The sequence below is a fragment of the Protomyctophum parallelum genome (assembly GCF_964188405.1).
Source record: "Protomyctophum parallelum genome assembly, chromosome: 5".
Classification (NCBI taxonomy): Eukaryota; Metazoa; Chordata; class Actinopteri; order Myctophiformes; family Myctophidae; genus Protomyctophum; species Protomyctophum parallelum.
Genome location: NC_139702.1, coordinates 20,855,765 through 20,879,404, shown reverse-complemented (window position 1 = coordinate 20,879,404; position 23,640 = coordinate 20,855,765). Strand labels below are relative to the sequence as shown.

General features: G+C 41.3%; 2 protein-coding genes across 2 annotated transcripts; both read left to right on the top strand.

The window, feature by feature from the left end:
• Nucleotides 1–382: 382 nt before the first annotated feature.
• On the top strand, nt 383–5,095 carry LOC310858782 (aly/REF export factor 2-like). The gene is made up of 6 exons (XM_083765043.1): nt 383–748; nt 1,937–2,104; nt 2,380–2,527; nt 2,622–2,694; nt 3,225–3,447; nt 4,652–5,095. The coding sequence occupies exons 1-6, from the start codon at nt 536–538 to the stop codon at nt 4,664–4,666; spliced, it is 840 nt and encodes a 279-aa protein (XP_083621169.1). The 5' UTR covers nt 383–535; the 3' UTR covers nt 4,667–5,095.
• Nucleotides 5,096–7,219: 2,124 nt separating this feature from the next.
• LOC310859595 (rho GDP-dissociation inhibitor 1-like) lies at nt 7,220–18,800 on the top strand. The gene is made up of 6 exons (XM_083766220.1): nt 7,220–7,305; nt 11,921–12,109; nt 13,631–13,714; nt 14,838–14,914; nt 15,515–15,578; nt 16,665–18,800. The coding sequence occupies exons 2-6, from the start codon at nt 11,923–11,925 to the stop codon at nt 16,862–16,864; spliced, it is 612 nt and encodes a 203-aa protein (XP_083622346.1). The 5' UTR covers nt 7,220–7,305; nt 11,921–11,922; the 3' UTR covers nt 16,865–18,800.
• Nucleotides 18,801–23,640: the final 4,840 nt, after the last annotated feature.

The following is a 23,640-nucleotide window of genomic DNA, read 5'->3' as shown; positions in this document are numbered from 1 at the left end:
ATGTTTGGTTATTTTATTTCCCAATATTATTTATGACTGTTTGTTATTAATTATTGTTTTGTTGACGTGACTATATATCTGAGGCTATGATCCGAGGGCTACAATTCATCCCTCATTCTTGCTTGTGAATGATAAGGGTGGTAAAATACAGTGGGTGCCATCTGATCAGCTAGGTGGCACCAAATCATGTAAAAACAAATACAAGTGTACACAAAAATATTATTAATATGAATAATAATAATAACATGACTGTTAGTTTAATTGGTCCCATGGCGTTATAAGGGTGGTCCCATAGAGTGGTCCCCGAACCCGACGTTGAGTACCAGCGTCTTTCAACCGGAAGTTGTAGCTGAAAGTCGAAGTCGTCACTTCTTTCCGTCACAGTATTTAAAGGCACGCATCTTGCCGGTTTATTAAGTTTATCTCTCATCAACGCCATCCCCAACTTGTAAACTACGAGGCCGAGCCAAACCGGCCATAGCTGTTACTATCTTGCTGCGATTTCACAGAAAGCATTGAACCAACCGCCGCCAACATGGCCGATAAAATGAGCATGTCCTTGGACGATATCATCAAGCTCGGGAAGAAAGGTAGCAGCGGTCGCGGAAGCCGAGGCCCAGGCCGCGGCGGAGGAGCATCGAGGCGCAGTGGGAGTTCAGGTCGGTCGGCCGGCGGTGGATCCGGGCCCGCACGGGGCCGACAGAACTTCAGCCGAGAAAGAAACAGCAGACCCACGCCGTACAGCAGGGTATGATATGAAAGGAATGTGTTGGAAATTGTCGAGTTAACGTCGCATGGTTCATATAACCCGGTGGTAACCACTTTTGTTGTGCTTAAAGAGGACAATGGAGTATAGCGTCGAACGCCAATGTTTCAATGCTGACACACATGGTTCAACTGAGGTCTGTTAAAAGGCTTCGATGTTTAACACGCATTCGTTAAAAGGATGGCTCGTTGGTACAATTTATGTACATTTGTTCGTTCCAATATGGCATGTTTATAAATATTAAACATGCCGCGATAAAGATGTCCTCGTGTTTGGATTTACACTAGAAGAGGATCAGCTGTTGTTGAACAATAGCCGTGTCTCTGTGTGTAATGGTAACAACAACCCCCATTCCAAACTACTGGATTCGCGGCACTTTTCCAGGTTTACTCTTTTTTTTTTTCTTTTTTCAATGTAATTCCCCCAATATTCGGATCACGATTTGGATAATTGCACAACTCGTCTGAAACAAAATGGCGATTCTTTGTCGATAAAGTATGATTTCAAGACTGTCTCGGTAAGTTAAATGCTTGACCAACGGTGCTGGACAATTTCAAATACCCTTTCTGCAGTGATTTCAAGAAAATGTGTCCCCTCTTCCTGGCGGCAAGTCATTAATTAAAATATATTCTAGCTCCTTGATACAACAGTGTATTGAGTATGTAGGGTAATCTGTAAAGGTAGGGTAAATTATATATTTTTTTGTTAAAACAACTTAACAGTACTACCTGTCTCTCCAGCTCTAAACACAAATTACATGTTACAATTTTTAAGATTTGTTTAATCTGTATGCTGACGGATTTCTCTATCCTGATTGGATAAAATAAATGGTATCCTGAGCTGAGAATGCATTTTCTGTTACATAAAAAGATGGGGAGAGACATTGCGACTCCTGTTACTGAACAGACACTATAGCAATGTGTACTACACCACAATATAGAGCTTTTTAACCAATGAAAACCACATGCCCTACTTACCGTTTTAGTATCTATTACATGTACCTGTTTGTTTTGAGCTGCTTGAGCTGTTTTAGTGCCACTAGCACTAAATATTGTCTCGTTTTGGGTCCCATTTACAAACATGGAGGCATTTTACTACTGAATACTTTTAGTATTTAAAAATTATCTTTGGAATCTAAGTAATCATATTTTTTCTGTTTAATATTTTCAGCCCAGAGAGTTGCCAGATAAATGGCAACATGACATGTATGACGGAGGCTTTGGTGGGACCACTAGAGGCGGGGGCGGTGGAGGACCAACAGTGGGAAGAGGCATTGAAGTTGGTGGCAAGCTCCTAGTTTCCAATCTTGACTTTGGTGTCTCTGATGCAGACCTTAAGGTAATTTTAGAAACTTCAGACTACCTTAAAATGTCACATTACAACATGTGTTAATCCATACCTCAAATGATCCCTCCAGGGATCCACATTGGAGTTATCAATGTAGGGAAACATGCATAGTGTGCAAGCTGGACTGCATTTAAATTAAAGAATAGAAATAAAAGTGGACAAATGTTGTTCCTCTGTGTATTGGGCTTATTGTACTGTTAATCAAGTTTGCCAATATCAATGGTGGTGACTTTTCTGATGTTTCCACATGATACCCCCTCCCCCAGGAGCTGTTTGCAGAGTTTGGAACTTTAAAGAAGACCTCTGTGCATTATGATCGTTCTGGCCGCAGTCAGGGAACGGCAGATGTCCACTTTGAAAAGAAGGCGGACGCATTAAAGGCAATGAAACAGTACAATGGCGTTCCACTTGATGGTGAGGGCTCTATTTCGTCTTAAGGTTTCTGTCTCTAACTTTGTAAGTCTGTCTTCCCTTTGTATAGCCTTACCTTTTTTCCCCACTTTTTTAGGTTGTCCCATGAAAATCCAACAAGTAACTTCAGATGTTGAGACACAGAGACCACAGTCAGACAGACCACAAAGGTGAGTGAATGTTCACTCTGCAGTAGAGCTGTCCTGATGCCATCCCCATTCCCCCCTTTCAATCCCACAACTTGCGTTGTGTATAGGCTGATTATTTTTTAATTCACCAACCGGAAGTCAAGGGTTAAGTTTGTCTGACTTGACATATGCTAAGCTTTGACTGACGTCAGTAGGTAGGCTAATGCAGCGCTACTGCACGGCTGTTTAGAGCTGCTTGCTACATTATTGTATCTTCACGTCAGTCAGGGACTAGTAGGGGACCACAGCACAGCGCCCCTAGTACTAAATATTGTCTCGTTCCGGGTCGGGTCCCATTTAGCATGGGTCCCGGATGTGTTCACTCATGAAAGTACTGTGCAACTGTAATTAGTGTTAATTCTAATTATTGGGTTTATCTGGCCGGCACACAACATGTTACATTATTGTGAGCTTGCTGTTTGCCAATTATTTTGCAGGATATTTGCCTGTTATGACATGCCCAGAATATGTAGTGTTCAAGTGGTTAATCAAGTGCATTTCCTTCACTTTAGAGCAAGCACAGGATTCGACCGGGATAGGATTGGGCGTCCCAATTTTCCAAAGAGAGAAGGCACAAGGCAAGGTGGAGGTGGTGGAGGTGGCGGTGGAGGTGGTGGTGGAGGTGGTGGTGGCTTCAGAGGCCGGCGTCGAGGTGGTGGAGGAAGAGGTGGGAGCAGCAGACCCCAGCTATCTGCAGAGGAGCTGGATGCCCAGTTGGATGCTTATAATGCCAAGGTAATTTATTATATTAATGTACTATCTGTAGTCCTTGTCTCCATAAATAAAGCTGACTGATCCTCTGACCACATTGAGGTTAGAAAACGATTGAAAGGTGTAGTTGCATACAGGGTTTCCTCGCCTGAATGCGTTAAGACAATTTAATATAGCATAAAGGCTTATACATATCTGGCTTTTCGGTGGTAAGGTGACCACCGAACCACAACATGACGTCACGAGGTGAAGAGCAAGCCACCGCCCTTCTCTGTTTTTACTCACCACCACTCGTTATTTCAGCTCCGCTGTTCCGCTCACCACCGGAGCAGTGCTCACCTCACCACCGAAAATCCAGACTATGAATGAGCCTTAAGACTGCTGCTTTGATTTCACAATTAAATGAGTTTCAATTTGTCAAACCAAAACTAATCGAATACGCACATCACTTAGTAGAGGTTCTGGGTTCAAAAGAGCAGAACCCACACATCTGCTCCAAGTTATACTTCATTAATGACGTTTCGAGCAGGGGGGCAGTCAGACAGATATTTTGTGAAGCCACTGAGGAAATCGGGATTTCCTGAAAGTTCATATAATGGCCTGTTGTGGCGCTGTCATTGGACCCAGAAAAACCCATAGCCCCATAGAAGTCCATGTATTTGGGCCCAACTTCACCTAGACTGTATTACCTTAATAAACATGGTCATGAATACTTTCGGCTTCCAGTCACTAGTTTAAAGTCTCATTTCTAATGTCATAATATTCTTTTTGGATAATTATGGTCCCATTTATTAAAATTACCATAAAGTTGCACATGTTCTGAGGGGCGTGGCTACCGTTACAGTCGGGATTCCCCTCCCACTCAAGTCAAAATAAAAACCAACGGAGAAGAAGGGGGGAAGTCCCGCCTCGTTGTCTGGGCCAGCCAATGGCCAGCTGGGCTAAAACGGATCTAGAAAGATGGCGACTTACAATACAAGGACTGACGGGCCTCATTTTACGTTCATGTTAGACCCGGAGAACGCTTTGTCCATATTTTTTTTTACAGTCTATGGTTTCGAGCCACGGCCAGTTTGCCCAGATGCAGAGCAGATGAGCGTGTGTGGGCGCTCTCGCTCTCTTTCCCCCCCCCCCCCCCCCCAATTTGTCAAAATACATGTTTTTGTTTTTTATGCTTTAACCCCTGTGGTGTGATCGTTAATAATTTTTGTCTCATTGTACTTTTCAGATGGACACCAGCTAAGGGCACTCATTGAGGATCTTTCTTCAGTCCACGTTGTCCTTCTGTGGTTGGATATTACGTTTTTGTAGATTTCTGGACTCGATGGACTCTTAATTGCACATTGAGTTTTGTTTTTATGGGGTATTTTTTTAATTGGTCTTAATATCACAAATGCTTTTTTACCTGATGTTTTGGGAAAGGTTTTAGGGGTTTTTTTTGGGAGGGGGGATAAACGTTATGCTCTTTTTAAGTGCAAGTCGTTGCTTTACAATTGAATTTGTCCATTTTGTAACTAAAATATCTAAAGACAGTTGGACATGAATCACATGTATAATTGTGATTATGTTCTTTCAATAATTATGTACAGTTGAACCATGGAAATTGTGGTGTATTAATGGAAGAGATGCACCACATGTACATATCTGTATTAAACTTGTTACAAATGTGTAACTTGTCTAGTCTTAACATTATTTGCCATTATACGCTGAGCATATTTGTGTTCAATACTTTTGAAGTCTTTAGAAGTTTAGATGGATGCACTAGGTCAGAATAATTTTTACTCTATTTTGCAACCCTTTTTTTCACCCAGTGTCAATTAACTAATGTAATCCTGAGCGCTACACTTCCTCTGCCAACCTCAGCCTGGGGGGGGGGGGGCAGCAGACTGGCCTCATGCTTCCTGCTATGCATGAGGAGTCCAAGCTGCTTTTCACCTGACATGGGAGTTTCCCCAGTCGGACGTAGTGCATGCAAGGAACACGTTATTCCGATCAGTTCCTTTCCCCTCGCCCCGGGGGGAGGAGAAGGGAGACATTTTAAAGTTGTGTAATGTTGCTTATGTACAACTGCCTACGTAAGTCTCCCAACATTTCTATTGGATTAAGGTCTGGACTTGGACATTCCATGTTTTGTTGTGATTAAACTGCATCTCTTTGACAGATTGCCCCCTATTTCCAAGTATTCTGGTATTTATTGTGAGGTATTCGGGTACAAGGAAATGTGCGACTTGCAACAAATTTGAGTTAAAAGCAACTTGGCCGTCCTAAACAATTGTTTTGGTCAATGGTAGTTCAATGTTTTAAACAAACATGAAGCATTGTGACCAGATAAAACGACCTTAGATCCTTCTGATAAGAGCACATTGCCCTAGTGCAGGGGTTTTCAACTGATTGTGAACCAGGGACCACCACCCTGACTTGGAGTCAACCTGGGGACCACTGTTGCGTTTAGCGGGGATATGGGCTAAGATGAATTATTTTGTAACACTAGCTATGCATCCCATGTATATCCATCCCACTGTTTCTCAACCAATTGTCCACTGACTACTAATATTTTCCTAATGACTCAAAGACAATCCACTGCACTTGAGATTCATACTCATACCTTTTTCTGTTGAATTTCTTGACCTCCAACTTGTCAGTAAAATTACTACATGGACGGTCATCATAGGTCACCGGGTCATTCAGTTCACTGTTTCTCAACTAGAGGAATAACATTATTAAAAATCAACAAATCCTACATTACTAAGTGAATGGTCAGGGACCACATGCAATACTTCAAGGGACCACCAGTGGTCCACGGACCACCTGTTGAAAACCCCTGCCTGCATTTATTGTATCTGCTGTTTTTTTTTTTTTTTTTTAAGATATTTTTTTGCGGCTTACGCCTATTGATTTTTTAAGGGATAGAAAGTAGGCTATTGTATCTGCTTTTGAGAAGTGTTCTCCCTTACCTTCCTGTCCCTGACCTCCCATGCAGATCAAATCTTTCTGATTACTCCTGCACTTTGACATTGACTGAGACCAGTTCTGCTTGAAGTTGGTACCTGTATCCAAATCACTTTACCAGACAGACACACCAGAGAGGAGAAACTATACAACCTGCTCTTCGGCAGCAGTTCAATGTCTCAAATCTCTTGGTGTCCGAAAACACCATTTGTGTGTCGCAAGGCCCAAACGTGTGTATCCATACTAACCCAGAGCCAGGGAGCAGTGCTTGAACCGAGAACCTTCGATTGCCAAGTGGCAGCTCTACCTGACATCATCTTGACCTTGGTTGGATGGCTTGGCTTGAATATTTTGAACTGTAGACAGGTATTCAACTGGTCATGTTTTTTCAACTCTTTATTGGGCATCATCAGAGAGCTCTTCATGCACTCCCCAGCTAAACTAGTTAAATACCATGAGCATCATTTCTCTGAATTTAATACACAGGATCACAATGGAAATAAGCCCTCTTTGTGTTATCCTTTTAGCACCATTCTATAATCAGCACTGTACTGTTTGTAAACTGTTAAAGTATTCAATCAATCAAACCACTTTAACCCAATACATCTATGGTTGGTAACCTCGCGTCCCCAGGCTTTTAACAACACCATGGTCCGTCATCCATCCGAGGCATAAATAATGCATTGCCATTGTACATAACATAACATTTATTTTGGGGTCGACAGTGCACAGCACTAGGGTTGAGGGCGCGCGCCGCGCACGCCACTTGTATATGCGGCGGCATGCGCAGAGCAGTTCCCGGAAGCGTGCTGCGCGGGCGCCGGGCGGGGCGCGGCGCCGCTCCTTGTTCGCCATACTTGCAAGTTGCACAGAGACAGACAGTGCTGAGCAGAGCAGCAACAGAGGAAGCACATACTACCCTATACTGTAAAGGTAAGTCCTGGTGCCTTTTGACGAGTCAGTTAATCTAACAGAACCAGTACTCGTCTCGCCGTGCATTGAAACCCTTTATATAAGTTTCGCATTTATGTGACCCGATAATGTTAATGTTAACTTGTCAAGCTGAGGTTAGCTAGCTTGACGCCGACTGTCCCGTCCGTCCCACCCTGTTGTAGGCTGCAGAATGGGAACCGAGCGGCCGCTTTGTTTAGTCCAACGTGTAATATATCTTTATGTCTTGAATGTCATCATGTGACTGTGTGTGTGATATATCACACAGCTTGTTGTCTAAAACGCTTGACTATTATACGTGTGTGAAGCTGTGTCTGCTGGGCAGTGTTAATTTTGACAGCAAATTTTGATTAGCACACAATTTAGTTTTTGGTCCTATTTTAGTCATCTGAAATTGGTGTCTAAATAGTCTAGTCTCGACTAAATATCAATCTGTCTTTTAGTCAACACTTAACACTGCTGCTGCTGGGATACTGGTGTGCAAATCATTTAACGTTTTTGGCTTTCATGGAATTTGTCATGCGATGCATACCATACTACTTACTACGTCCACGGTCCACCTAAGTTATTGTCGTATTTTGTTTAAGGGGACGTCGATTGGACCCACTCACCTTCCTTAACTACAGTGTCTGAATATTACTCGAACCAGTTTGTATCCGTTGCTTGTCATATTGTTGTACATGTTTACAGAACACTACTGCATCTGTAGCATGATGGTCTGGTCTGCAAGATCATGCAAGTTTTATTTTTTATTTATTTTTTGGCCAGTGTTTTCTTGAAACATCCTTAATCAGCTGTGTGCGTGCATTGTTTGGAAACCTCTGCTATTAGCTCAGACGAGAAGAGGTTCTGTCTGGAGCTATCCCGGCAGGGGACAAGCTCTTTCCTGGACATTTCTACCTGATGGGCGATTGGGCGTGGTTATATGCCTAACCTCACAAACAATATGCCTAACCCTATAACCTCACAAACACTATGCCTAACCCTATAACCTCACAAACACTATGCCTATTAACCTCACAAACGCTATGCCTAACCCTAACCTCACAAACACTATGCCTAACCCTAAACCTCACAAACACTATGCCTAACCTCACAAACACTATGCCTAACCCTAAACCTCACAAACACTATGCATAACCCTATAACCTCACAAACACTATACCTAACCCTATAACCTCACAAACACTATGCTTAACCTCACAAACACTATGCCTAAACCTCACAAACACTATGCCTAACTCTAACCTCACAAACACTATGCCTAAGTCTATAACCTCACAGAATAATAATCTCAAAACCACATCCTTTGGGTAGAAAGCTCTGGAAAAGAGTGAGTCTCACCCCAGTAGAGGTAGAACCCGTCCATATAAAAAAAGTAAAGGTAGTCCCAGACAACTACAGATAGATGTAAGATGTTTGATCTTTTTCCGGCAAGTGACCGTGAAACAACTACTTAAATCGCTAAATGTAGTCAGCCTGTGTCATGGTTTTCCAAATTTGTAGCTGAATCGGGACCAGCACTGGCACCTGACATGGGTGGTTCTTCTGGTTTGAATGGAAAACATGGCAAACGGGAAACAAATCAAACATAACATATGTAGTTGTCTGGGATCTTCACTGCACTTGTAAGTTGTGTGTGCAAGAGAGCTTTTTTCAGTAGTAGGGAAGGAGAACCTCTCTCCCATTCGGTGTAGCCACAGCAACACAGTGGGTTTAATGCCAGTAGTTACATAATACTGAATCCCCACTTCCTCTGCAGTGGTGATTTGAACATCCTTGATATAAAATCTCTTGTGGAACATCAAATCTAATCATGCCAAACAGTGCTGCATATTTTAGAACAATGGAATATGAAAAGAATCCAGGTGTGATAGATTCCATTCCTGTAGTGTTTTAAGTGTCACCTGACCCATCTGGTATAATTGGTATATTCCTGCGAGGTTGAATAAGGACTACATGCATTCTCGTTCTCTAATGGCAAAATGGGCCTATCTTAGTACCAACTGTTTTACTTTCTTGCAGAGCCATACAATAATGCCAAAAGAATGTAATGCATTGTACTACCATATCAATTCTATTTCTATTCTTTGCTTGTAGAGCTCTCTGAAGTCAGTTGTCATTAATTCACCCTGGCGCCAAAAGTGTTTTCATCTGACAGTGTGTGTTTAGCAGTGGAGTCATAAAATGAGCCTGAGCAGGTCTGTGGCCCTGCTTAGACCTGTGTGTGTGTGTGTGTGTGTGTGTGTGTGTGTGTGTGTGTGTGTGTGTGTGTGTGTGTGAGAGTCAGACCCACCTTCCCCAGTCAGTGGTTCTGCAGAGTGCACTGCTACTCGGCTTGCCTGCATTCCACAGCTGCTAGTTTGGGCAAGTCAGGGGGAGAGACTAGAGATAGAAAACTTTACCTCAAGTCATAAGTGGTTCCCTCTATATTCCTTTGCCCAAAGGAAGGTGCTTTGGTACATGATTGGTAGTTATCTATTCTGACTTGCAAAATACGCAGTTAGGAAGTAGGCCAGATCATCATTCATTAGCTACGATAGCTAGCCCCGTGTGGAGTAAAAGGAAATTTGTATTTTGTTCCCCCTGTTATTAATATGGGTTTTCGTTTAATTTCTAAAAGTTAGTTCGGATCGCCTAAAAAGAAGCACAATTTTGTGCATTTGCTGGAGGATTATCTTTGTAACAATTACACAACACAGAGTATAAAACAGTAATTTGCTAGGCTGGCTAACATATTTACTGTTTTTCGCCATGGCTGGTGACAAATTGTCTCACACAAACGTGCCCTTTATGCTGCTTGGGTCGTTAGGGTGAGTGCCAGATGGCACATTTTTATTAATTGCAGTTTGCATACGTATAGAAGAAAGAAGCTTCAACAGGTCCCCCAAATCAAGTGAAGAGACATTGAATCTTGCTTCAAGCATGCAGTCAGATGTCTTGACTATGGGATTCAGGCTCATTTGATGGGAATCTGTAGTGATGTGGGTGGGATACCCTTATTGGGAATGTTGAGCCTTTTTGGCATAAACATCACATTTCCTGCTTTTGTTAGGATGCATTTTGTCCAATAAGATGAACATCTATTGTGTGCCTTGTGATGATTGGGTGTTGGGTCCAGTATTTAGTTCAGTGATCATGTGTCTAAAGATTGGTTCAGAAACTATGTTCATTCTCCCATTGCAAATGAATAGACTCCAACATTCTTCCAGTCACCTAATCATGTGTGCGCCCACTTCACGCAGATACGGGAAGTAAACCGGAGATTGCGTATCTCGCTTTTCAATCTCAGGCTTTACTCAAGACATATTTTGAGCATGCACATCCTCAGCCAACTATAATGTCAAGTGCTGCGATGACCTCATCCAATGGTCTCATGATGCTAGCAGTAGTGATGCTATTTCAGAGAAGTCTTCTGAGATGATATCATGCAGCCTGAGCCATCCCTGTTAGGTCATCAGCCTTACAGGAAGACCCGCAGCTGCATCCTTAATCAACACCACCTCACAGCTGCACAGAATAGATCACCTCAAATGAATGCAACAACCTGACTGTGGCTCTAGCACTCTGGATTAATATAGCCGTGGCCTATGGCGCCTGCTGTCTTCAGTGAGGTTGTCATGTTGTTGTTTTACCACCCAAGTGCATGCAAAGAATGCAGAAAATGTTGCATGTGTACTGACCCTTTCAAAAAACAAGACTAGGCAAATCTAGTCGGTCCTGGATACATACCAGAGGAGATGTGTTGGTGTCGGTGACTTATGAGTAATGTACACATGTGTATAATACCTGTAGGTCGTACAGTGTTATGGCAACTAGGAAGCTGACACTTCAGGTCTTTCTGTGTGTGTGTGTGTGTGTGTGTGTGTGTGTGTGTGTGTGTGTGTGTGTGTGTGTGTGTGTGTGTGTGTGGTGCTATAACCAGTAGATGTGGAGGGGATGCAGGGAAAATGTTTTTCCATGGCCTCTAGGGAGTGCACATGCATATCGATGCAGTTATAGGTTAAAACAGGAATTTCCCTGTTATAGCGCCACCGTGAGGAAAAAAAAATAAGTGGCATGTCGTCCTCGGCCTAGTGGAAATGTGTAATTTCATGGAAATTCCAGACTGTATTTGCAGAATTTTGTTTGAAGTGGACCAATCATGTGAGCTTTGGAAGCCAATCTTAGCCAATCAGGATGGAATATGGGAAATGGTGTAGATCTGTGTTGATCACATGACTATGGAGATAGTGTATACCGAATTGTGGAATATTTGGGGCAGAGTTTTGTTGTTGGTAGTGGGAGTGTGTGTGCACGGATGGGCATGCATCGGGCCAACGGTGCCGGAGATTAGCTGGTAACAAGCGGACGGACGGACACACGGACGGAGTGCAAAACATACTCTCTCCCCATGCCTTCGGTCTGGTGGAGAGTGGAGACAATTATCAGGCTTAGAAATAAGGCTGGGTGTCGAATTTCTTGGCATCGAAAAATGAAAGCATCAATACTTCTCCATTAACTCAGACTATAATATGAAAATATCATGAGCGATATAGAGCCACCTCATTCTCTCTCTCTCTCCCTCCCTTCCACACCCCATCTCGTTCTCCTCTAGACATGGCTGAGGACGATGTAACTCCAGAGCAGCTAGCGGCCATCGCAGCAGAGAACGAAGAGGGCGAGACAGTGAATTACAAACCTCCAGCCCAGAAGACACTACAGGAGATCCAGGAGCTGGACAAGGAAGATGAGAGCCTGCGCAAGTACAAGGAGGTCCTGCTCGGCGGAGCTCCCGCTGAAGTCGGTAAATATCCCGAGCTTGACATTTACATTTATTGTGTCTGATGGGTTTCAAAGTGTCACCAACAGCTTTCGCTTTATTTAGTTCACTGGGAATGATTTGTGGTTTAAGATTACACTATTGAATGAGTATGGGTCACATGCTGAAATGGAATAAAACCATCACTATTTTGGGCTACCAAGATATGAGTGGCATTACTTTTTGTCAGAGAAGGAACACATGCATACACACCCCCTATTGGCCTAAATATAAGATTTTTCAAATGGAAATATCCTAAAATACGGGGTCGTATTATAATCGGGACTAGACTATTTGACATTCAATGTTCTTTTTCCACAAATGAAATGGTATATACCGTATGAGTAGAGTATACGGTGTATATACCGGTATATGGTGGTTGAAGTAGTGACGCACGGACTGACCTGGAGATCAGTATCTCATTCCATTTCAGTCACTGAATGACCTCTATAATTTAAATTATATTTTCTTTGTATTTTCTTAACATTTGTTTCCCCACACCTTCCCCCCCAGCATAAATACAAATACATCATTGTCCTCTTTCTCTGTCACGTCTTTGTGCACTGTGTACTCTGTTTCCTCACATGAAAGGAGAGAATAATAATAACTGCACCAACAAAAGATAACGAGTACATATATAAATATACACAATAGCAAAAAGAGATAAAGAAAAAGACAGCTTCAGAATAGACTTCGAATATACTCATACATCCTTTTCCTTCACACCTGTACACCAGCCTTAGGCCTGGGTCACAAGAAGAAATCGATACCCTCTACCAAGAGAATCATATTTTATTAATTTCTTAATGCGTGAGTTTATCAGTTCATCATAGTCAGTTTGTTATGGTAGCCTCCCCTCAATATGTCTTATATTATTAATAATGTTCCCCCATACTCTGTCAAATTCCATTGGTTTCCCTTTAACGTTGTAATTTTTTTCTGATGTGCTGTATGATAATAATTCTCTCCACCATTGTTTGAGTGTGGGCGGTTGAATTGCTTTCCAATTGGTTAATATACTTTTTTTCCCTGCTGTTAAGAGTATCTATTTCCTCTCGTCCTTATTAAATTCCTTGAGCATCTCAATATCTCCCAGTATTGAAATTCTGTCGTCTGGTGGCACCTCTTTTTGTAATATCTCAGATGTATATTTATAGATATTATTCCAAAATCTATTTAAGTGTGTGCACTTCCAAAACATATGTATGAGGTCGCCATTGACTCTCCTCTGTTTCACTAATATCTAAAATGCCCCGCCCCCACCCAACAATCCAAAAATGGTAACATTTTAATAATTTAAAATAAGTTTTATTCTCTGTGATATTTTCATATCTGGTCATGAGTGGTATGACTCATCTGCTGCAACTGTATCCAAAATCTGCAATCTTGTGTAGGTCTGCCACTAAGTACTTTACAAGTAACGTTATGAGCCTGAAGTTGTACACTTTGATTTATTTTAAAAAGTTACCCAATAAACCTATACTTTTTCTTCTGATGCTGCTCCAGATCCTAATGCCCCCAATGTCCAGGTGACCCGGCTGACTCTGATGTGTGAGACTGCTCCTAATCCCCTCATCCTGGACCTGCAAGGTGAGTCTCCGTTTGGGCTGGTTTACTGCGGAGAGGCGGTTAAAGTGCTGACTGGAATATACACTGACTATGGTTGAAAGTTATTTGTCATAACTGGGCCTTTTGTTTACGAAGCCTAAAAGCCAAACGGAAATTAAAATTGGATTTATAATGTTCAATGCCAGAGGCACAATTATGATCATTGTCAAATAAAATGTCATAATCGTGACAGCCCTAGCATCAAGTACAGTAGGTAGTGCATCGATAAAGATATAATCTCTGGCCTACTGGCTTTTCAGCCACAAACATTGCCATTGGGTTCTCCGCATTACTGTGGTTCCCTTTAATGGAAGGTGGCATGAACATTTCCTGTTCCAGGTCCGTTTCTCATTTTCATTGGCTCAGCAGCAGATTTTCAGATAGTGGTTCTCCGATCGCTTGGCTGCTCGTCCACCCTAACAGATGAGCTACGTAGCGTGCTCTATGTTGCAGACAGACAGAAGATCTTCGCTGACTTTATATCGTCTGTCCCCGCTGATAATGTCCATAAACATGCTCCACACAGATGACGTTCGAACTTGCATCTTTTCTTTGCCTTTTGTTTGCGTTTCACCGTGCTAAAAAACATCCATTCATGATTTTCAACTTCAGCAGCAGCAGCAGGATGCACCTTATGTTATGCAAGTTGAATAATAATCGGAGCACCCCTAGTTTCAGAAATTCAGTCGTCTCTAAGACTCATGCGAGGTGCGGGGGTTTTATTGGTTGTCCTTGCCACCACACCAATTAAATGTCTGGAACGCCACACACCAGTAGTGACATTTTATACAGGTTGATGATTTTTGTTGTGCACCTTGTTTAAAAAAACAATTAAGGTGATTCATTTCCTTGTTATTGCACTTGTTATATACAGTACATGTACTTTTAACCCAAACAGCAGCACAAAATAATTGCTCCCCCCGCTGTGTGCGAACCTGTACATGCCATATTTATTGCAGTATGTGCTTCCATTGAAAGTGGGATTTTACGTGTGCGCACGTGCAAAAAACAACAGTACTTATCTGACACATACAGTACAACTCTGTATGCCTTTGTATCTGTATAAGAGAGATTATGACTTGTGTATGATGTTGTGGTTTAACAGGAGACTTGGAGGCTTTTAAGAAGCAGGCCTTTATCCTGAAGGAGGGAGTGGAGTACAGAATAAAGATCAGCTTTAAGGTGAGAGTTGTTCAAAGCTTTAATTTCCAGTTAAAAAAAATAAGGAAACAAATTTGCCATAGGCAGGGTGTTCTGCCCTCGCTCTGCGTGTAGCCACCAAGGTTGCAGAGCTAGGCAGACGGCTAACATCATTAAAAAAGGAACAGGAGGAGACTTGTTTCCATTTGAAGGCAAAGACTTTGTTTTGACTTTGTTTCTCTTTTCCTTTCCTTCATTTAATCCTTATTTTAATTTTGTAGAACTGAAAAGACATGAAATACAAACACAATGCATTTACCATGAATAAAGCTTTCCACTGTAAATGGTGTACATACCTTTTTACCAATGCTTTTAACTATGAATTATTTTAACTTGCAAACTTGAATTGCAGCTATACATTGCAATTAAATGAAAATTTGCAGCTACAGAAGCCATAAGAAAATGCTCTGCTGTTTTGCACAGAATCATGTAAATTCGTTTTTAGGAGTGCATTAATATCATGAATTCTAACTGGCATGAACTCAAAATCCAAATTTAATGAGACCGTGTCTGCATTATTTGTTACATTCTGAAAATATTTGAATGTCAATTTAATATAATAAAACAATTGTGTTCTTTCAGGTTAACAAAGAGATTGTTTCCGGTCTGAAGTATGTCCAGCACACCTTCAGGAAAGGAGTAAAAAGTGAGTTGACAATTTCTACTGTTCTGGACTTTTGTGCAGCTGTGATGACATTGCACAAACATCAAATGTTTTTGTGCAATGTCAGTTGTTTCTTTCAGAAGAATTTCCGGACGTTAAAACAATACATTCTCGGCATCCCTGAGTCATTTAAGTGATTGATTGTGAATACAATTAATCAATTACAGATTATTTACTATGTTTTTTTTAAGGTCAGCCATTCGTTTAGTTTGGATTCAGAAACATGTCTTTCTCTTGACTTTCTCTAAAGGATTATTATATTTGCATGTCCTTGTCGCACACTTAAAATAGCCAATTTGCAAGCTTGTTGTGAGCTTGTTGATCGGCTATTCTTATTAGTGAAATACATGACACACAACAAAGTATAAATCCCTAAAGCATATGGCTGATAAAGTCAAGCTCTACAGTAATAATGGATACAAAATATATTGAAAGATTGGTCAAACATCTAGCAATGGAATATTCTGAAGCATCATCCATAAAACTCTAATGGTCTCATATGTCATAAAAGCAAAGCTAAAAGCATTCTGGGCGGGAACCCCTTTTGGTGTTTTAACTAAGCATTATGTTATACTTTAGCTATTTTTGAAAAACCATAAAAAAAATATTTATATATTATAAATTTATTTTAATTTATTATCTAAATGGGTTAACTTATTCAACTGGTTGGCTATGTAGAACAGCGGGAACATATATTTACTCCTACAGGCCCTCATTTATCAATGGAGTGTAAAATCGGCCCCAAATTCGAGCGTCTGTTTTGTAGTACACTCTCGTCCCCACAGCATTTATAAATTGATCGCAAACGGCTGATCCTTCATTAACGTCGAAATAAAAAAAACGTTCGCTATTTTGGTGCACGCTGTGTTGATAAATGAGGGCCATAATACATAAACATCGTAATTTGACACATTGTGCTAATAGTTTAGTAAACAGAGCACTACTAAGCGAGACATCATTCACGCTGTATCACAAATCACAGATTGGAACTTGACATTTCAAATCTGTTCAGTCGTGGGATTTTATTTTAATCCATGCAATGTGTATCTTTTCTCCATTGGTTTACAGTTGACAAATCTGACTACATGGTTGGAAGCTACGGCCCCCGGCCTGCTGAGTATGACTTCCTGACCCCACTAGAGGAAGCCCCCAAAGGAATGCTAGCACGTGGCACCTACAATATCAAGTCCAAGTTCACGGATGATGACAAGCATGACCACCTTTCCTGGGAGTGGAACCTCAACATCAAGAAAGACTGGAAAGACTAAAAGAGGCCTTTGGGAATATACCCAGCCCCAACCCCACAATCTGCCCGCCCCTCGAAAATCCCTGTGTCTACCATTTCTGCCTTCTTTGTTTTTATTGTTTTGTGCATTCCATCCTCATGCCTTAGTTTCCACCTCGCTGTCTTAGTGTCTTGACATCCCCACCTCTCTGTCAGCATCAGTAGCAGTAGTAGCAGCAGCAGTAGTAGCAATCGTTCCCCTGTCCGTCCAATACATCCTCCTTCCACATTCATTGGTTGCACAAGAACCAGTTCTGTTCACGGTCACCAACCTGTCAACCTCTGCCCACCCACTTCCACCCGCCACCCAATGAGCTGTGCTGTGTAGGACCCCTTTATTTCATCGATACAGTCCCCCCCCCCCCCCCCCTTTTTCCATTGTTTTTGCTGCTTTGAAGAGATTAAGCTTGCCTTCCACCTCCATAAAATGTGTCTTCCTCTCGCTAAGAAGTACATGTGGAAAAGCAACTGTCCAATAGACTTTTGTTTGCCTTTTTTTAATATATAATTGTATTAATGGTTGTGTAATGTGACTGTATTCACTTTTTTTTTTTAGCTTTTGTGGGCTTTTCTGACCCGACCATGGCTATTTTGCCCCACCTGCCCCCACTTAAATAGCTTTCCGTTGCTTGCCTACTTCCTCTGTTTTGTTTTATTTTATAATATATATTTTTACCAAGACCTGCCTTCTGAGACAAGTTAATCATAGCTGCTCTATGACGTCTCCTCTTTAAATGTATTACCCACTCTTCCATTGGGGGATTAGGGTCAAAGTGAACAAGGACTGACAAATCAATGTAAAGTAAAAAGAAATAAGACAAAAGCAGGGGTACCATCCTCCATGCCTTATGTATTGAATGAAAACTATGTAGCTTTTTCTAACTTGGCTGTAAGCAAATTGAGGACTTCATGGGAATTTAGCATGACATGTGTGTACAAAGCAGCGGTTGCTACTGCATAATGTTAGTATTTAGGCTTACTCTTGCGACCAACAAAATCTGATTACAGGTTGCTCACATATTGCTCTGTGCACACACTTATTCCCCTCGACTAAACCCCTCTTGTAAATTAAACAGCTAGAATGTTATTAATTAGGACACACCACTAAGAAGATATGTCAACTGTTTTCCTTGCACAGTAAGCCACTTAAATCAGTATTGATTGACAAATGTCGACACTTGTGTTCCTTCTAGCCATGACGCCTTATTACTGACCATGGTCATGTGGGGTGGGGGGGGGGGAAGAAAGCTCAGTATAGAGACTCTTGCTTTTGTATTTTTCTTTGCCTTAATGTAATCATTCCCCATTTCAGTTTCCCTTTCATACTAACATTCCCCCAGATTGTGTTGCAACTACTACCTTACTGTTAAAACATCTAAGGTGTTTATAAGAAGACTAGAGCGTGACAAAGGAGTTTGCTGACTTGGGCACCGTCTGCTGCTGGAGACCTTGACGGTGTATGTATGGTATCATTGAGGGGAACGAGTTGGTAGCATAGAAGAAATTAAACTAGTATTGGTCACCTCTGGCCAGGTGTTTGCCTTTACTTAATGACACACCAAGAGAGACCTAGTGTTATGTCAGTGGAATTATGAACAATATTTGCATAAAGTCACCGGAAATGTGTGCTCAGTACTGAATTGAGGGGTTTCTATCAAAATGATTAAGTAGAATTGAAATCGACTTGTATGGATTTGAAACACATTTTTCCCCCGAAATACTGAGAATGATCTAATGCTTTTCCATACATTCCTTTACATTGTACAGTTTGTATGAAATACTGAGAATGATCTAATGCTTTTCCATACATTCCTTTACATTGTACAGTTTGTATGAAAATGCTGGCATGCTGGTGGGGTTGTATATTTTATTTGATCATTTGTGATTGCTCTTCTTGGTCAATAAAGATTTTGCTCAAATTGGTGTGTATGTGAGAGCGAGATAGACTGATTGGGATTTATTAACAGTTTGTAAAACAGTTTGTTCTTGGGTGAATGAGCGGGTCCATTTGGTTACACTACAGTTAAATTACTGTACAGCTCGGGACACGCAAAGGTTAAAATTCTCAAATTTGAAAACTATTTCTAAAACTATGAAACATTTCAAAGATTCCTTTTCAGGCAAACATGTCCACCGTAAGATGAACCTAAGTAGGCTAGAATGGAGTTGCTAGGTGTAAGTATGTAGGACTAGTAGTATGCCAAAGTTTGTGCTAAAAGTGGCAGAATAAATAAATATAAACTGGCAGTAACAATAGTGTGCTCGCGAGTCCACGATAAAAGGGCACAATCAATAGTATGGTTGCGCATAGGCAACCACACTAACTACATGTTTAAAGTCGTTTTTCATGGACAGACTGGGAAACCGACGTTTTTCTGCCATCTAGTGTTCACCAGCAGTCCAGCAGACACAGCATGTGTCTGAAGATTGTTAATGGATGCAGCAGTTCTTGACAAACCTTTTCATATTATATAATTTGTGGGTCCTTGTCAACCCATTTTTAGACGCACGTCTAATAGCCGGCTATTGCTCAGTGGGATGGTCAAAAATGATGAAAAACGAGGATAATTTTTTTTTTCAAAAAATCAAGAAATTATCGTTTTTTCCCCCCATTTTTTTCAAATCCTCAAAAATGATGAAAAACGGCGTGCTATAGTATGCCGTACGGTATGGGCTATAGCTCATGGTCAAAAATTATGAAAAACGAGGATAAAAAAAAATTCAACATTTCAAAAAACGATGGGCTATAACACACAGTTTTGTTTTTTTTCCTTTTTTTCAAATCCTCAAAAATGATGAAAAATGGCGTGCTATAGTATGCCGTACGGGATGGGCTATTAGACGAGCATCTAAAAATGGGATATATCCCATTTTTAGACGCACGTCTAATAGGCGGCTATTGCTCAGTGGGATGGTCAAAAATGATGCAAAACGAGGATTCCTCAAAAATGATGAAAAGCGGCGTGCTATAGTATGCCGTACGATATGGGCTATAGCCCATGGTCCAAAATGATGAAAAACGAGGATAAAAAAAAAATCAAAAAATTAAAAAAAACTATGGGCTATAACCCATCGTTTTTTCCCCCGTTTTTTTCAAAACCTCAAAAATGATGAAAAACGGCGTGCTATAGTATGCCGTACGGTATGGGCTATAGCCCATGTTCAAAAATGATGAAAAACTAGGTTAATTTCTTTTTCAAAAATTAAAAAAACGATGGGCTATAACCCATGTTTGTTTTTTTTCCCATTTTTTTCAAATCCTCAAAAAACGGCGTGCTACAGTATGCCGTACGATATGGGCTATTAGACGAGCGTCTTAAAATGGGATAAAAACCTCTAAAAATAGACGTCTAAAACACGTCTAAAAATAGACGTGTTTTAGACGTCTATTTTTAGACGTTTTTTAGACGTCTATTTTTAGATGTTTTTAATCCCATTTTTAGACGCACGTCTAATAGGCGGCTATTGCTCAGTGGGATGGTCAAAAATGATGAAAAACGAGGATTCAAAAATGATGAAAAGCGGCGTGCTGTAGTATGCCGTACGATATGGGCTATAGCCCATGGTCCAAAATGATTAAAAACGAGGATACATTTTTTTTCCAAAAATTCAAAAAACGATGGGCTATAACCCATCGTTTTTCATTTTTTTTCATTCTTTTCAAATCCTCAAAAATGATGAAAAACGGTGGTATGGGCTATAGCCCATGTTCAAAAATGATAAAAAACGAGGTTAATTTTTTTTTCAAAAATTCAAAAAACGATGGGCTATAACCCATGTTTGTTTTTGTTTTTTTTTAATTCAAAACCTCAAAAATGATGAAAAACGGCGTGCTATAGTATGCCGTACGGTATGGGCTATAGCCCATGTTCAAAAATGATGAAAAACGAGGTTAATTATTTTTTCAAAAATGCAAAAAACGATGGGCTATAACCCATGTTTTGTTTTGTTTTTTCATTTTTTTCAAATCCTCAAAAATGATGAAAAACGGCGTGCTACAGTATGCCGTACGATATGGGCTATTAACACATTGATTGCTAACGCTTGAAATTCTACTCAGGATTGCTTGTGCTGCACGATTAACATTGGACTTTTTAACTTTTTAGGGGCCCACAGCGAGGGGCCTCTTATAGCACATCGCACATCGCATAAATCAAAAGAACGCCAAACTAGTCCACTTCAATTAAAAAATAAATAAATGATTCTACCATCTTCCATTCTGGAGATATTGACCTTTTTCTAAAACCTGCTTTTCGCTGCACGCTGCTCTTTTGAAAAAACAGCAGAGATATGGAAGGTTGAAGTTGACAGACATTGACAGACAGATATAAAAATGAACACAAATAATATCATATACATACTACACACTGAATGAAAGCCCTGAATGTCTACTTTTAGGAGGAAAACAAATACACATGGTCCCATGTATAGTTTGTCAGTAATTGGCTGTTGAATGCAGCTTGCGCCCACCAGAGAGGATTTCAGAAAATGCATGGACCTGAAGAACCATTATTCACAAAATAAGGCCTATAGCGACATGTACATATGATATACCGTATGAAACAGAAGACTCTCTGCTTTCATAAGAAAAATACTTCTACTGTAATAATAATACAAATCACACCCCTGTGAAGTGAGCAGTGCAATGTTGCACAACATTGCACTGCTCACTTCACATGGGTGTGATTTTTATTATTATTACAGTAAGTAATACTTATACAGAAGTATAAGACAAGGAACTGACAACTAAATATTCACAAAATAAGGCATATAGCGACATGTACATACTATATACCGTATGAAACAGAAGACTCTCTGCTTTCATAAGAAAAATACTTCTACTGTAATAATAATGAAAATCACACCCCTGTGAAGTGAGCAGTGCAATGTTGTGCAACATTGCACTGCTCACTTCACAGGGGTGTGATTTTTATTATTATTACAGTATTAGTTTTTTTCTTATGAAAGCAGAGAGTCTTCTGTTTCATACGGTATATATTATGTACATGTCGCTATAGGCCTTATTTTGTGAATAATAGTTCTTCAGGTCCTTCATTCTCTGAAATCCTCTCTGAAAAATAGTATTTTAGACAAGGCATATAGCGACATGTACATACTATAGACATATCTGAAATTGTCTCAGTAACAGGGGGGGCAACACATGTCTTGATCAGTGTACCAGGCAGTCTACCTTCCGATCGTTTCAGAACGATAGTGTATTGTGTAACGGTGAGACACGTTAGTCATTGTTGACAGACATGTCTGGACATGTTCTGGGGCAAAGAACCTCAGGAGAGATAAGCGGTGGAAAGGAGGAGAGAGAGAGACTCTAATCAATGTGTATTCGTTATACTGTACATTACAAACGGGTCGATTACGTCGCAGACGCCTTCATTGCGGTCTTATCACTGCAATTATAATGAATAAAAAGTCGGTTACAACCACACTACGGAGTACGGATAGTGTTGCCTGGCGAAGGCTCTATGGCTAATGGTGATCCACGGTGTCGAGTCGAGAATCGCTATACGGGCTTATTTGCCCAAACATGGGTGGTCAAGACATATAAAGCGGCCAGTTGATCATCTCTCTCATAATACGTCATTCGTTTCGCGTATCATTATGACATGGCGACCGTTGCAGATTATTCTTATATACGGGCAGAGGGCTCTCTTTTTTCGAGAATGAGAGGACGAGGTGGAAAGCGATCGCAACGCGGGCCTGGGGGGGGTTCCACGGCGGTGATCTCTCCTAGTAACGTCGGGCAGAGGGCTATTTTTCCGAGTGAATGAGAGGACGAAGCGGCGGTTGCAGTTGGAGGCGTTATATCCTTTTTCCGAGAATGAGAGAGATGCAAAGCGATCACAACGCGGGCCTGGGGGGGGTTCCACGGCGGTGATCTCTCCTAGTAACGTCGGGCAGAGGGCTATTTCTTTCCGAGAATGAGAGGACGAAGCAGCGGTGAAAGGCAGTTCGAGGCACAGCCACAGTGGGTAAGTGAGTGGGGGGGGGACTGAAACTGAAATGCGACGATCCGAAACGAAGAGGGGGGGGCCTACATTGCTGCCTCGGGAGAAACCATGTAGAAACAGGAGGGGAGGGGAATCAAGTGTATTCACACACACACTAGCATGGGTACCTCCATTTTAGATCCCCTTGACATCTGCGTTGGTCTATGCCGTGCATGCCGGCGAGGCCGCCTCCAGTACGTCGTAATGGATACGGCATGCAGCATAGACCAGACCTCTTTTCAGGAGGGGGGGCTTTTAACTCCCGGATCACATAACGGACCTTCCTAGAGACATCGGTGTTACTTTCTATGTTGTCCGGGCGCGTATAAATATGAAGCACATTAATCATAAAAAAAACCAATAAAACGCTTTAGAGCGTTATGCGCAGACGGCGTTCGATATTAATAAAGCGCTTTAGAGCGTTTTGCGCAATCGATGTGTTAAATTCAAAATTTCATTTTTGAACATGGGCTATAGCAGGGTTCCCCAATTAATTTTCCTCAAGGGCCATATCTTGACTAGCGTACCAGGCTGGGGGCCGAGTCTGCACGCGCGAGGTCGAGGTCTTGCCCTGAAAATTCATTTCATGGGCCACAAGGGGGCGCTCTGTGGGCCGCAAATGGCCCGCGGGCCGCCTATTGGGGAACCCTGGGCTATAGCCCCTACCGTTCGGCATACTATAGCACACCGTTTTTCATCATTTTTGAGGATTAGAAAAAAAATCTAAATTTCAAAAAACATGGGTTATAGC